The 15,825-nt window shown below is 40.8% G+C and overlaps 1 protein-coding gene across 2 annotated transcripts; it reads left to right on the top strand.

Moving 5' to 3' along the window:
• The first annotated feature begins 1,668 nt into the window (after nt 1-1,668).
• On the top strand, nt 1,669-14,567 carry tor4aa (torsin family 4, member Aa). Of its 2 annotated transcripts, none has more exons than XM_008423298.3 (3): nt 1,669-1,948; nt 8,207-8,659; nt 11,416-14,567. In XM_008423298.3, the coding sequence occupies exons 2-3, from the start codon at nt 8,207-8,209 to the stop codon at nt 12,271-12,273; spliced, it is 1,311 nt and encodes a 436-aa protein (XP_008421520.1). In that variant the 5' UTR covers nt 1,669-1,948; the 3' UTR covers nt 12,274-14,567. The 2 variants fall into 2 exon arrangements, with proteins under 2 accessions (XP_008421520.1, XP_081469870.1); XM_081613744.1 differs by lacking the exon at nt 1,669-1,948 and adding an exon at nt 3,030-3,255.
• The last annotated feature ends 1,258 nt before the right edge of the window (nt 14,568-15,825 follow it).

The raw sequence follows: 15,825 nt of genomic DNA, 5'->3' as shown, positions 1-15,825 counted from the left end.
GAATAAAATAAACAGTTCCGCTTGCAGTGAAAACCAGTGAGATTTCCTTATCGTCCTCATGGTCCTGCCTCCCTGCAGAGTCGAGCCACAATCCTTGTATTTCCTGTTCGATGACCTTGAGTCACTATAATAAAATGTATTATTAATATTATTATTAAAACAAGTGACTGATTTGGTGAGAGAGAAACTGTCAAAAATCAGACCGTTTTAGTTCTGCACCTGTCACTACTGACTACTACTACTGGCAGCCATTTTGGATTTTGCGTTGGTGTGGATGGCAAACCTCAGAGGATATTTCTTTTGTTTTTTTTTCCCGCTTTTAGGACATTTAAAAGAACTAATCCAAATAAAAGTTGGATAAATTGATTGACACCAAATTAGTTTGATTTTGCAAACGTGAGCGGAGGTCCGGGGGGAGGAGTTGACCTCTGGTGACCTCTGGCGACATTTTTTTTTTATTAATATCCTTAAAATGATAGCGACACAAATGAACATTTTTACTGCACCAACATATCACAAAATATTTGACACCAATTTTTGTTAGATTTGTCTAATGTGGAAGGGGCTGGTTGACCATCCATCCATCCATCCATCCATCCATCCATTTTCTTAACACCCTTGTCCCTCAGTGGGGTCAGGAGGGTTGCTGGTGCCCACCTCCAGCTAACGTTCCGGGCGAGAGGCGGGGTCACCCTGGACAGGTCGCCAGTCTGTCGCAGGGCTGGTTGACCTTTTGACTTTTAAACTTTCAATAATATCTTCAAAACAAAAGCAGCACAAACAAAAATGTTTGCAGCACAAATGAATTCTAGTTGAAAGTGGGGGGGCTGGTTGACCTTTCATGACCTCTGTAAACATTTATTTATATCTTTAAAGGGACAGCGGCACAAACGAGACTTTTTACTGCACAAACCAGGAGATTTGAAGAACGAGGGGGGGAGGGGGGGAAGCATCTTCATTCAGGTCAGTGATCCTGAATACTGTTAAATAAAGGCTACTAGTGCAGAAAAAAATACAAAAAAAAAAAACATGCTACATTTGCTTGAATTTGTAATTTCAGCTGGAAAACTGCTTGGATTTTCTCCTGTTCAGTTTCAGTTTTTACTGACACAAGCAGAAAATGGTGAGTTTTTCCTCATTATATGCAAACAGACAGACGAGGTGACGTTTTGAGCTGCCATGTTTGTGAATGAGATGTGAACTGCTGACATGCAAATAGCAGTTTAAATGACATTTTCGTTGAGGAACCTCTGTAGTTCCTACACACATCTCAGTTCCAACCGTTCACTGTTCACTGCTTTCCTCCATCTCCTTGAAAGTTCTTTACCGGACCAAAATATGTTTGTTGAAATCTATGTGAATCATAATGTGATTTTTGTTCTTTAGAAGGCTTTTAAAATAATCCAACATTTCATTGATTTGTAACTTCACACAGGGACAAATGTGCATATTTTATCCTGAGATCTAAGCCGTCTCTGCCTTCTTGTCTTATCTACAGAGTGTTTCCATTTTCTCAGCTGCTAACTAAATGCCGTCAAGCTGAAATACTTTTGAATTTTTTTTCATTGGCTGTGTGTTACGATGTGGGCGCACGCGCGCTCCTAAGGTCCTCCTCTGATTGGTTGACAGGCCAGTCACGGCTCCGCCCCCTGGAAGCTGCAGCTGATATGCTTGAATTCTCAGGGAAGGAAGAGAAACAACACAGGAACTGACCCGTTTGGTCCAGTTGCTTCGGACCGAAGCCTCATCAGCTTGTCTAGTTTCGTTTGTGCTTTTCACTTATTTCAGGCACCTTGTTTGAAGTTTTGTTTGGCACGACGGGCTCTCCATACTTTTTTTCTTCTTCTCGCATTATCGACTCGGTGCTGAGCTGAAAAACCGGACAGCAGAAACCTCAAAGTGAAGAGAGCCGGTCCGGGTCACTGGGGGATGACGCTACTGGACCTCAGTAAGTCGCTCTGGTTCTTCTGACGGGTTGGGCTCAGTCTGAATCTTTCTCCTGTGTGTTTTTTTTCCAGTTTTTTTATGTTTCCCAAAGATTTTCCTTCAAAGTTTGACGGTAGATATTCAGACTCTGGATTTTGCTGCTTTCTTTAAACTTCAGACACCAGAAACACCGATAAAGTTCAACTTTAACTTTAAGCTGCAATAATATATTGAACGTTTATAGAAAACGTTGTTTAAGTTGAGCTAGATTTTATGTTTATTGTTTCAGTTTTTCTTTTCTTTTTCCTTTTTATCAGTCATCCAAGAGCAGATTTGTGAGATAATTTCTATATTCAGAGATTTATCCTATTGGTGATTAGCTCCAATAATCATTCAATTTCAACAGCAGAATAATGATCACTCATTTTAAAATAAAATCGTATTTGCGGCTTTATTCATTCCTTGTTGAAAATATGTGACCAGACGGCCTCATAGAGAGGATTCCCCCTTCAGATTGAATTTTCAGTAAACGTATGAGACTAATCTTTGTTTTGTACAGAAGAGACCCAGTAATATTTAACGGGACTCGCACAGAATGTAATTCATGCTACATTCCTGGATTTCCAGGTTTTAATTCTGACTTCCAGCCACTGGGGGAGCTGTTGTTCATATTTCCAGCTTGGCATTTCTGACTTTTCACTACAAATCATAGATGACAAATCTCGTTTTCATTCCAGTCGCTCATGCCAGAACCTCAATTATGCAAATAGCCTCGATTTCACTGCGATTTCCACACCATAACGCATCTCTCTGTTATCCTCAACTATTTTATTTTCAGAAAACATTCAAACCAAACAGAATCTAGACCGAATATCTCTTGATTTTGCTCGTGTAAGACCTAATGTGACTCATAACCTCTGTGGTTAACTGATGGTTTCCTCTGTCTTTATGGTGACTGGAGCAATTAACTGCACTTAGAGTTAAACTCACTACAGAAAGGCTCAATATAACCACAAACTGATCCTCAAGATGCCTTTATAAAATAAAATAAAATATAATAAGCCAGAAAAAGCAGATCCTGAGAGAGAGGGAGAATTAGTGTTAAAAGCTCGAGTGAATTAAAGGAAACAATCATATGTTGGAGGGTCGGCAGAGAGAATAAAGAGGAAGAGCGAGGCGGAGCCGCAGTCGGAGGGCTGAGACAGCCAGGCTTCCTGCGCTCCGCTCCGCTGCGTGGGGCTTTCTCTGCCTTCTCCATTCCATCCAGCCATGGACTAGACCTTCACCAACAGTCGGCTCACTTTGGACGGTTTCATGCCACATTTGAAGGTAATCGGAGAGACAAGTTTTCTTGAGTTCTGTCTTGAGTTTGGCGGTGACAGCTGAGCTGTAGATGGAGGGATGCGCAGACTTCTGTGTGTGTGACTGGAAAGACGAAATTTAATTTTGAAATACACGCATTAGAGGAATCGAACCTGCAAACCTGTGATGCGTTTGTGTTGTTTCAACTGTACGCAGACGTGCACGTTCTGAAAAAAAAGAGCTGAATTTATGAGTAGGAAACTCATTAAAGCGACATTTCTAAGTAGTATTATAGTAGCAGGGTGAAGTTTTCGATCCGCCTGGAATGCTGCTGGTCTTTCAGGTCTCTGCATGTGGAGACGCAGGGAAAACAAACAGATGGGCTCTGATATCCCTCTGCTTTCTGCTCCCACTGAGCCCACTGGAATTCTTTAGCGCTGATGCAAAAGAGCTTAGCGTGTGTGCGTGTGTGTGTGCGTGTGTGTGTGTGCGTGTGTGTGTGCGTGCGTGTGTGTGTGTTTTGTAACTTTTCCATTTTTCTCCGGTCGGTCAGACAAAGCCTTCGCTGTCCTTGGCCTCTCCTGGGTGTAACTGACGGTTCCTGTGCTGTGAGGCCTGCTGACCATCAGCAGGGCATGCTGGGAGGTCAGATTCACACTGCTGCAAAAGTCTGAATGACAAGTTTCTGCAGATGAACTTATGGGGTCGTTTCAACGCACGTCAGTAGAGATTAATGTTAAAATCCACCTGGATGAAGTGGAACGTGCTGCATGCATGTCATGCAGAGAAAACTGTTGAGTGTGTTGTCACTGCAGGGCCTCACGAAGCTTCCCGAATCATCTGGCACTTCTCTCTCTCTCTCTCTCTCTCTCTCTCCAGTAACAGTGTGATTATTTTTTTTCTTTTGTATGCCATTTGAATATTATGTAAAAAAAAACACAGAAAGAAAAGAGAGAGAGATAGAGAAGTTTTCATTTAAATGTAGATGTGATCTTCATCTTATCTGATGTCTGCCTGGAAGCTGAGCTTTGCCTGAATCTCCCTCCATCGTTGCTGTTTCACAGCAATCTGCCTTTTTCTTTCAGTAAACACTTACTGATCTGCTGCACTTTCATGCAGCTGAAAGTTGCTGATAGTTTAGCTGAAACCTTGCAAGAAAGCATTTTTTATTTAAAAATAACCAAACATATCTCACGTCTGTGTGGTTGCGGGCACATGTGCTGTCGATATGATGTTGCAACACTTGGTTTGGTAACGGAGCAAAGCAAGACAAATGGCAGAAGCATTAAATCCATCAGCGCAGAGCCAAACCTTCCCCACAGCTGCACCCAAATGCACCGAATAACACAATGTTGATTTATTATTATTATTATTTGGGGGTTTTTTTCCTGTGGAAGTAAAAAAACTCAACCTTTTGACCTGCTATGTTTTATTTCTGAAAAACCACATATCTTACAATCTGCAGTGTAAACGGAGCATCGTTCAAACTGAGACAAACTCTTTCAAACTTCAACTTTTATTGCACTTCCTCCAAATGCTATTTTCGGAGCCGTGGAGCTGCAGATGCATTTGCATCACGCAGAGCTGGCTGGTCCTCTATGATGACCCTCCCATTTGAAAAAAAAAAGTCCTGACAGTAAAGCAGGCTGAAAGTGTTTCACACTTACTGACAGGTTCCGCTTTGCAATGCCTGTTTCAAAGTAGAAATGTTGCTGCAATGGACCAAATTGGTCTTTTGTGGTTTTTAACCGCGATTTTCTGCATCAATAACCAACCTTAGAGTTGTAAAAGAGAGAGTTCACCGTCATGTTCTCTAAACTCTGGTTGTTTTAACCCCCAACAGTCAGCATTTTGTTTCCTTGAACCCACAAAGGAAAGAAGTAAAGGACGTCCTTGTCACGAAACCTGCTCCCGTGTTAAAATGCTTATTGGAAATTCACCATTTTACGATCTTTCCCACATTCCTTTAGTACCTGTGTGCCTAAATTGTTTAGATTTGTTGATTTAATTTTGGAAATAAATGGGCATAAAATGCACAAATCTCACAGGTAACTAAATTTAATTGTGCATTCAATTTTTTTTTCTTGCCACAGATTGTTTCTGTTTCAGTTCATCAAACACTTTTCAACATCAAAGTCGAGACAAAAAGTACTCTTCAAATGACTTCATTTTGAGAACTTCAAGGGGGAAAAACCTCCTCAAATCAAGTTGGCTGTGTGAAAAGATTCGGTTTCACTCGTCTCATCACCACGTTTCCTGATGGTGGACTGTGTAGAATATTGAAAACTTCTATTATTGATAACCAAAGCATCTCATGGTAGAGGATAACATTTCTTACCTGATGAGTCTACAGAATCATTTTTTTGGCATTGTCATGGAGACTAAGAGCCAATCCAAATGTTGTTTAAAGACTCTGGTTACATTAACGTTTTATGGGCTTGGTTAAAAACTAAAAATAAAATGCTGAACTTCAGCATTCATAAATAGCCAAAATAACAGGAATAAGTGAGTCCACTGCCTTTTATATTGTCGCTGTTGATTTTGACACATCCTGTCACTTCAGCTTGATTCCTAAAGACTCTTTGTCTTTAGATGTTGTCTGCTGCTATGATTAAAACCCTGTTAAAATTCTTTTTGTCAATTAAGTAGTTACTTTTTTTTTTTTTGGGGACACTGATGGCAACATGGTGACTAAATTCAGGATGTGCTAAAAACAGAGGAAGGATTAGACGGTAATAGAAGAGGAGCCATGGCTCTGGCTAAACACTGGAGTTATCTCCTGCAGGCTCGCAGCCGGCCCCTTCCACTGAACACTGCAGGTGGGATTAACATACCTGTGTGGTAAACTAGGGGGTTGAAGTCTACTCTACCTCTGACTCGCAGAGCAATCGGCTGCCAGCATCGTAACATGAGCCATGCAGTGAGGATGTATGGTTTGTGCGAACAGCCAATCATTGGATTTTTACAGCGTAAACAAGACGGGAAAACTAAGACGATGAGATGCATCATTTTAAATCTGAAGCATTTGTTCGGGCAGCAGCAGGACGACTCGCTGTCACTGTTTTGAAAAGCGTAACATGGACCGACAAAGATCCTGGATGAGATCTGTTGTTGTCCTGGCAACTTGTGAAGATGTCAATGTCTACTTGACGGTTTTGTTGAAGAGGCTAATGACTGAGTAATATTTTCTCGTAGCATCTTACACAAGGTTCCTCGTCACCTTGAATTTGAAATGGATTAACAGACTTCTATTTTTAACTTTGTAGTATTACAAACAAATCTGTAAGACTAACAGCTTTTTCAGGTTTTCTCATCCTCCACAAGAAGCTGATCTAGTTTGTTTGGCCCGGCCTTAACCTCCTGACTGGAGGTCAAACTGCTCCTCCCACATGTGAGCTAACCCATTTTATAACAAGCATGACCCCAATGAAGCATAAAGGTGGTTCATTGCATAAGACAAAGGGGGGAAAAAAAAGACTTTTCAAAACAGCAATTTGTTCTACAAAGCCACATTAAATTCTTCCCATATCTGCAGTATTCTCCTGGCTTCTCACACCTCGAACTCTGAAGGCAAAACTGCCAACTTGTAAATACTTTTCCTTTTTAAACAGGCAAGTTCTTTCAGGCTGGGCTCCTTAAAGAGACAGGAACTCACCCGCAGATTTCAGACGGAAAGGGAAAAACAGTTGCTGCTCACGTTACAGCATCCGACGGCCTCTTAGACCCGTCAGAGAAAACCGTAGGATTTACTTCGAAGAGTAAGTTATTGTTATGATGCACATTTACAGTGATGAAGAGCCAGCAGACCTGGCTTCTCGAAGAAGCCAGTGATGACGTTGATTATTGATTGGACGTGATCAATTTAAAACTGCAAACAAAACAAGTTAACTTCAATAAATATCTAAATGTCCAGTTGCAAAAAACCCCACAGAAACGACAAAATCTCACTGGATGAGTTCCTTATTACGTTACATCAGGTTTCCATGGTTCCCATGTGTAAATCTGTTGCTGGCAGGATGGATTTCCCTTCAAGGAGTGATGTGTTTGAGCAAGAAGCAGTTATTATCCAGCCCACTGCCTGATGGCCTGAGGAGATAATAAATCTTTACTGCTATAGTTGAGATCAATTATGATCAACGCCGGGGAGATTTCTGTTTCATCTTCTAATTTTACCAGCATGATTCTTCTGACTGGAAGTGACGCTAATGTTTTGGAGTGGAGGGAAGCTAAAGGTTGAGCTGATGCTGAGGAGGCCTTCCAAACGAAAAGACTCGCCACCAAACGGAAATCATCAAAATACCAGTGGAGACACAGAGGAAGCAATGAAAAGGGTTTGATTGTTTATGAGACGCCTGCCTCCTCTCCTACCAGAACTACTCAGTGAAGTGGAAATAATTTTAAAATATATGGTATTGGAATCATTGTAGTTCTTATTGCCCTGAAGGAATGAAGCGCCTCAGCTCCTGGTTGGGGTCAGAATGTCAAAATGGGATCAAAACATTGTGTATAGGTTTGGAGTCGTCAATTATAGTTAAACCGCAAGCTTGTAACTACGCTTTAGGAAACAGCTTAATGTTTCATCAGTTTCAGCTTTGAGAGTCAAAACGTTTTATTGTGGAGTGAGAACCTGGTTTCTGTTTTTTATTGAATCACAGGTTTGGAAGCTTAAATCGAAGCTTTTATCAGGGAAAATGACCAAATTGGATGTTTTTCCAAACTTCCAGGAAAACTACAAAACTGTGGAAACACTGAGCTCCTTTAAGTCGAGGCTAAAAACGTTCCAGGTTGATCAACATGTTTACTGTGTATTTGTTTAAGTATGTTGATGATGGCATTTGACAAAAAGTAAAGTTTATTGCTGTTTCATAGTTACTGTGTTATGTTTTTTTTGAACGGTCTCGTTGCTGAAACGTGCTCTAGACTTTTCTAGACCTTTTGTTTCCAGACGGTGGGTAAAGTCTGTCCTCTCTTTCCGTAGATGAGTGACGAAAGCAGCAGCACCTCTTCCTCCCAGGTGGTGGAGGACTTCGAGGGGGAGCTGGACGAGGAGGTGGACAGCGATGGAGGGAAGAACCAGACGGGACGGAGCAGCCCGACCCCGCTGTCCAGCTTCGCCTCACTGCGCGCCGTCATCCGCATCAAGCAGAAGTACCAGGCCATGAAGCTGCGGCGTCAGGAGATGGCCCACAGCCTGGCGGCGGCAGGCGGCCTCACCGGGGCTCCCGGGCGCACCAGCCCCAAAATCTTCACCTTCGACGGACTCACCCCGGCCGCCTTCCCCGCCTTTCCTTCTGTCCTTCAGAAGAAGAAGAGAAGGAGGAAGAGACGAGTGTTGTTTCCCAACGGCGGGCCGCGCAAAACCGTGCCCAAGCAGGAGCGCAGCCGGGCCACGTACTGCCTCTACCTGCTGTTCGCAATAGTCTTTGTCCAGGTAAACCACTGACTGTCCTCCAGACGACGGACGGCTATAGACATTCTCAAATTTTTTGATTTGTGTGATTATGGAAAAGCAAAGCATAGAGGTTTTATTATGTAGAAGCTCTAATCTAAAAGGAAACAAGAAATTAAGTTACAAAAAACTGGCTTCACTTAAAGAGGCAGGGTTATGTAAAATCACATATTTTGAGATTTACATCTTGTTCTAATGTTGTTCCCTCATCAAAAACACACCTGGAGTGTTGCTTTGATTCATTTATGAATGTTTGAGAGATCCTTTAATCTCCGTGGCAACCATTCAGCTGTGCAAAATGCGTGGGGGGACCTAGCCCCGCCTTTGAGATGCAGTTTCCCAGCTTCTGCCTCACAGAGCAGCCCTCCCCCCACAGTTCCCACTCGGCTCCTTCAGACTAGCCAGCAGCAATTAGCAAACACCTGGTATTTGTTGAGTTCATTATACAAACTACTTCTTACACTGGTAAAACGTTGTCAAAGGGTTAATACAGGAGTCATTTTGCGACGACTTCCTATTGGCCGAGTTTCAGAAAGAGCAGGAGCTTCTTAAAGAGACAGAGGCCCAATTTCAAGGTGTTAAATATCAAAAACTGTTTTGTAACTGCTGATGTTGACATAGTTACTTGATTGGTGCGATAAATTGGCACTATGTTGCTTGAAAATGCATAATACCCTTATATACATGAAAAAGGCAAAATATACGGAAGATTTCAAGATGATAAAAGATTGGCCTACCATTCAGAAATAACCTCACCACAACTGATTTTTAAAACTGTTTTCATTGCAATTTAGAACTTTAAAAAAAAAAATTTAAGTAACTTTCCTGTAAATACAGTGCAATAAGAAAACATTCAAAATATTCTGGATGTTAACAAAAGAAAAATGTAAGTTTGATTGAAGAAACCTTTGACATGAATGAGCCGGGCTCAGGTAGAGCTCCTCATGAAGCCGCTCCTCTCACTGCGCTGCTGAACCTGAACAAATGGGATTTGTCTTGCTTGAACTTTTAGGTTTCAGTTTAGCCATACCTTTCCCCTGCTTGCTTTGTCACGCCTCTGTTTGTTGATGCCATTATTAGCAAACTGTCATTATTCAGCAGTCTGGTTGATCCAGATGTGATCTAGTAAATACCAGCTTTCCTGCACATTCCACAGAACATGATTGTGCCTATTAAAGTGTTACATTTCAAACCACTAACAGGAATGTAAAGGTGATGGTGAGTTTTCATCATCCATAGGCTTTACTTTGACAATTTCAATAAAACTACAATTTATAAATTCATGTTTTTTTTAAGAACTTTTCCATAAAGAATGATTTATTATATTAAAAGTCATTTCTGACAGCTATGTGCTGTGGGTGTTCCTCATAGTACGATAAGTTGCACAGTCATTTTTACAGATATGTTACCAAGTACTTCCCCTTAACTACAGGTTTTAGGTTTTGCGAGTCACTGCAATTTTTTCACAGTTTAGAAAACAAGTTTAAGGAGGACAAGCCTTCCTCTAGTGAGACGTCCAAAGATCAGCGCCCACATGTTACTGTTGGTACTAGATGGTCAAAACTACCAATCTTCTATGTGGCTAGGTTCAAACGCTGAAGAACCAAAGTAATAATTGTGTCAACAATATTTAAATGTGAAAGATTCATTTCAGGTATTTCTCTGGAACTAACTTCCAAACGAGGTACATTTCTGATCATTTGTTGGTCTGAATAAAAAAATGTAAAAAATGACATGCATTTGTCTGGTCGAGGCTCGGTTCAACATACGTACATCTGAAAATGTTTTTAATTTAAGATTTGAGAAGAACTTAAAGTTAATTCATGCCACTGGTTTCCAAAGCTTTTTCTGAACCGAAACCCTCAAAATAACAGGGGAGTTTTGCTTTTTAGTATTGCAGTCATTCATACGTTTGTTTTTAGTCTTCTTCAGGAAGGTGGGGAAGTTGGTCTAGATGACTGAACTGTGCCAAGTAAAATGGATGGTAACAAAAAAATGTTAGATATTAGTACGCAGTGGCTGATGGGAAACCGTACTTAATGTTATACAAAAAGATGCTTGCAGTATAAACTAAAGGTTGCAACAACTTATTGGATTAATTGTGGTGAATCCATTATTGAAATAATCATCAACTAATTAACTAATAGATTAATTGTTAACAGACTAATAAAATAGCCTATGTGTAGATAAGCATGCATACATAAATATATGTCAATGTTAAGGTTTGTTACAGTCACTAAAGTCATGCTTTGCTATTGCAATAAAATGTTTATGTTCCGAGTTAAAAGTGAACTGAAGTATTACGTTGCTTATGTTATTGTATTTCTAATAAGATAAATTTGTCTGATTGTCAAAAGAATTGATAGAATAATCGGTTACTAAAATAATTATTAGTTTCAACCTTAGCAACCAATTTCACAAATAGTGAAAAAACTACAGAGGATGCACAGAAACACCAGTTTCTTACCTTGGAAAACATTTTGGTTGCAGTTTTAAACTTCGCCACCAGATGTCTCTTAACTCGACACACTGTACCTTTAACAGACTGATTTTACAACACAAGTGGTCTTTTTGCAATAGTAACTTATAAGGAGGGAAGGGGAAGATATACAGACGACCCAGGTTTTAGCATTATCTCTAGCTTTTAAACACATTCAACAGTTTATTGTTTATTTTATAAAACGCATAAATAAAGTGATGGAAAAATATTTCTAAAACATGTGCCTGTTTCTCCCCAGGTGTACAACGCCATAGAGAACCTGGACGACCACGTTCTCCGATATGATCTGGAAGGCTTGGAGAAGACGCTGAGGCGGGAGGTGTTTGGCCAGCAGGGGGCGGTGGAGGGCCTGGTGTACCACCTGAAAGACTACCTGTCCACATATGTACACAACAAGCCGCTGGTGGTGTCCGTCCACGGGCCCAGCGGGGTGGGAAAGAGCCACCTGGGCCGCCTCCTGGCCGGACACTTCCGCTCGGTGGTGGGGGACGCGCTGGTGCTGCAGTACTACGTGCTCCATCACTGCCCCCGGGAGGCGGAGGCCATGCAGTGCGCGCGCAACCTCTCCTCTCTCATCTCGGAGATGGTGGAGAAGGCGGAGGAGGAGGAGAAGATCCCGCTCTTCATCTTCGACGAGGCCGAGCACATGCACGTGGAGATCCTGGACGTGCTGCTGCAGCTCGTCGCCTCCAAGCAGTCCAACGAATACCTGAACGCCATCTACCTGTTCCTCAGCAACCTGGGCCATTCGCACATCACCAAACACATGCTGCAGAACTCCTCGAGTATTTCCATGGCGATGACGGCCTCGGGCCGTCACAGCAACCTGGTCAAGGAGCTGACTCCTATTTTGCGCAACACATTGGAGAAGCATCACCCGCTGTGGACCGAGGCCGACATCTTGCCTCTGGGACTTCTGGAGAAAAGCCACGTGATGGAGTGCTTTTTGGAAGAAATCACCCGAGAGGGCTTCTACCCAGACCACAGCAACATCGAACGCTTGGCGGGGGAGATCGAGTACTACCCTGTAGTCGCAGGACGCGAATATTCCCAGTCGGGCTGCAAGCAAGTGGTGGCAAAGGTCAATCTGCTGTGAAACCGCTCTTGCAGGAAACCTTTTTTTTTTTTTTTAACATTCCTTTTATCCATGAAGAATAAAAGTTGGAGGGGAGAGCATGACGGTGATGAAATCTGAAACTTGAAAAGGCAGAACTGGAAACCCAAAGTCATCAGGAGAAGCCAGAGCTGGAGGTTTTCCAGACGGATGGGAAATAAATCCTGTGAAAATATTCCAAACACTCCTTAGAGGGTTGGTCCACCCAGATTACATCACATTATTTATTACTTACCACAGCTGGCATCTCTTCCCATTCAGTACATTTACAGTTTTCCAGGACATTGCAAATTCCAAATAGACTTCATGGATATTAATTGACTTCATATGACTTAATTAAGTCATATGAAGTCATATATATATAAGTCATATAATTAATATTATTAGAATTACTTAGGATTATTATTATAATGCCAGTATGAAATTCTCATGAGATGATTGAGTTTGTTATTTGGGTATTTACTGGACGTGCTGCATAACCTACTTTTTTGCTTTTAAACAGAAAAGTTGTTGCAGCTTAACTATAATATAATGTTATGACAGCTATAATAATATTATCTATACTGTTATGATAAACAGATTTAAGCAGTTTAAGAGCAGTTTTCAAAGAGTTATTATTATGGAGAGTTGAATGCCTTCTTATTGTTCCTCTTTTTGCAGCCTAGGAAGCTAGCTAGCTAGCTAGCTAGCTAGCTAGCTAGTTGTAGCCCAGGCTACAACTACAGGATGTTGTTTCAACCAGCTGAATAACTGGGTGTGGAGCTTTGGTTAAAATGATGCAACACAACATTTTAGTGGTTGTGTAGCTGTAACTTTTTAAAACCTGTCAAATGCCTAAGACCAGCAAATGGTCATATTCTAACATTTTACCTTCAAACATTTTAGCTAGCATTACACTACAAATTAAATAATTTTGTTACAAATTTGAATTTTGGGTATACAATAATTTCTTTTCAAGGTATTTATTTTTATTCCTGCCATTATGTGACTTTTTCTGCTCTGGTACTAATAACTTCAACAAGAACCTCATGTATTTCGTTTGGTTTCAGTATGAAGTTAACCAGCGCAACCTTTTGTCATTATATTAATCACAGATGAAGGGAAGTCGACAAGGGTGTGTATTTGGGTCACGGTTGGTTTGAATTTCCTTAAAAGAATCTTCTAAGTTAACAAGAAAAGCTTTCATCAGGAAACCACATTTGCATAATGCAAGGTGGGTGTGCTGGACTAAAAAAAGACTTTGCAGTTGTATTTGGACCAGAATCACGGAAGTACCAGTGTGGATCTAAATAACAGAGAAAGAATTGGATCGTAGGTATTGTTGCTAGCATGAGGTAACTTTGCTGCTGTTGCACAGAAATTTCCCCCAAATGCTCTTCTATTCTATTATGTAGGAATCTCTTTGTAAACTTAAAATGTGATGTACTCTGACTGTGATGTTTGTAAAATTATAAAATCTTTGGCAGATTTTTAAACATTTAAGTTTGAATTTAGAGCAACACATTTTTAAAACTGAGGGCCTCTGGGACCCATATGGGTGGATCTTAAATTGTACACAAACTTGGTATAATGTCAAGGTTTCGTGATGTAAAAAAAAAAAAAAAGATCAGGACTTTTTTCTTTTATACTGTGAAATGTATGCTGCGCAATTCAACGAAAGGATTAAAAAAAAAAAGTCGGGTAGAAATCTAAAAAGAAAATGCAAAAGCTTTGTTTTGTTATTTATATATGTATTTTTGCTATACATGTAAATTGGGTGGACTAATCCTTGAACCAAAGTAGGCAGCTCAAACAGAAATGACTCCATAAGGACTGAAGGATGTGCATTACTTGATTCTGCATTGCCACAAAAGTAAAGTGGAGCATTTCTTCCAGGACCTTCTAAACCACCAGGCTGAGACGTTTCTCATTAAAAACAAAAGTCCTGTTCTGTCGTACAGTCTGGCCTGAACCCATCATGCAAATCATGCATGAGAAGCAGCAGAGGACGCTCTTTATTTCTACCAGCAGCGACGTGACTTTTACTGGCATTCAATAATCTCTTTCAAACAGAACCCGCCTTCCATGACCAGTTTATTTATTACACATTCAGACATGTTTTTATGATTCACAGAGTTTACTACCGAGGGAATGAACTCGGAGTCGGCACAGACCCACACCGGCGGTCTAAATGTTTTCGTGGAGTTGGGAGGTTGGATTTTTTTGTTGTTGTTGTTCAGTCATCTTTGTGTTTATGTTCCATGTCAATAAGTCATTAAAAATGTTTTACAAACATGGATGCTGTGTGATTCTTCTTCAACACGTGTCAAATGTTTTAAGAAAATAATTTTTATAGACTTTAACTGTCAGTTGTGTCTTAACACACAAGCTGCTGATTTGCAAAGTTCAAGGTACAGGCCTTAAAAACTTAGAAATCGTTAAAAAATTTTAACTATAGCTTGTAAACCATTGTGTATCTTTCTCTGTGATATTCCAGTTGTTTTAGTCTTTGTCTCTGCAGATTCCTCTTTAGTTGCTCTGTGTCTATGAAACTCTGAACTTTTAGACTTGACTGTTTTGCATTTATCTGCAGTTCTTTAATTCCATAGAATTCTCTGGAGATCAGAGCAATTTTGCATAAAGCGTAGTAATACTTCTATGACGTCTGTTCATAAGCTGTGCAGCTGGAGGGATTTACTTTACTTTCTGACAAGGTTTTGTTTTTGTGATGGCAGCTGATTAGCATCTCTAAAGCATGGATGCAGAAAGCGCAGAGACAGAAGGAGGAAGTTCAAACCGTCTCTTCCGTTGATCGTAAAGGTTAAACATCAAATCCCACGTCTCTCTGCCCGGGTTTGCAAATAAACAGCCAGATTGAGAGATTTAAACAGAAGCGGCAAAAGCAAATGAGGTGGATTAGCAGTGCTTGCCAACAACTGATGGTGTCTTCTGGGTCATTGTCTCTTCTACCTGGAAATTAAGCTGTTAGCACGTACTGACAGTCATGAGGCTGTCGGACAGCAACAGTCTGAAGTGTTCCCTCATCTTCATGATGCTATTTGTTCTCTAACAAACAGGGGTGGGCAGCTCCAGGCCTCGAGGGCCAGTCTCCTGATGTGGGAGTAACATTACCACCTGATGGAAGCTTTAAAAAGTTATGTACTTTTTTTTTTAACAAAATTGCCCCTTTAAGAAGGATACAGCTACAGTTTTATTTATTGTGAATTATACGGAAGAGGATTAAGGCCACTGGAAAAAAAGAAAAGAAGGCGGTGCTTTTACAATAGGAAGTGTTGCAGCATTTAGGCGAGGTTACAAAAACACTGAGGCCTGGACCAGCTAAAAACAGAAACACAACCCTCCACATAACAAAATGGGCCTAATGGCCTGTTATGGCCCATTTAGCCCAGTCAGTACATTAACACCAACATTTGCATGTTTTGTCTTGCCAACTGCTAATATTTTTTGCATCCTTTCAACTGTTGAGTCATTTTCATTGGTCTGTAGCCGCTTGGCACCATTTGACTCCATTTGAGATTATTTTGTGGTTTCTTT

Source organism: Poecilia reticulata, chromosome 12, assembly GCF_904066995.2.
Source record: "Poecilia reticulata chromosome 12, P_reticulata-male-v2, whole genome shotgun sequence".
Classification (NCBI taxonomy): Eukaryota; Metazoa; Chordata; class Actinopteri; order Cyprinodontiformes; family Poeciliidae; genus Poecilia; species Poecilia reticulata.
Note: the sequence above shows the minus strand (reverse complement) of the source record. Positions and strands in the feature narration are given on the sequence as shown.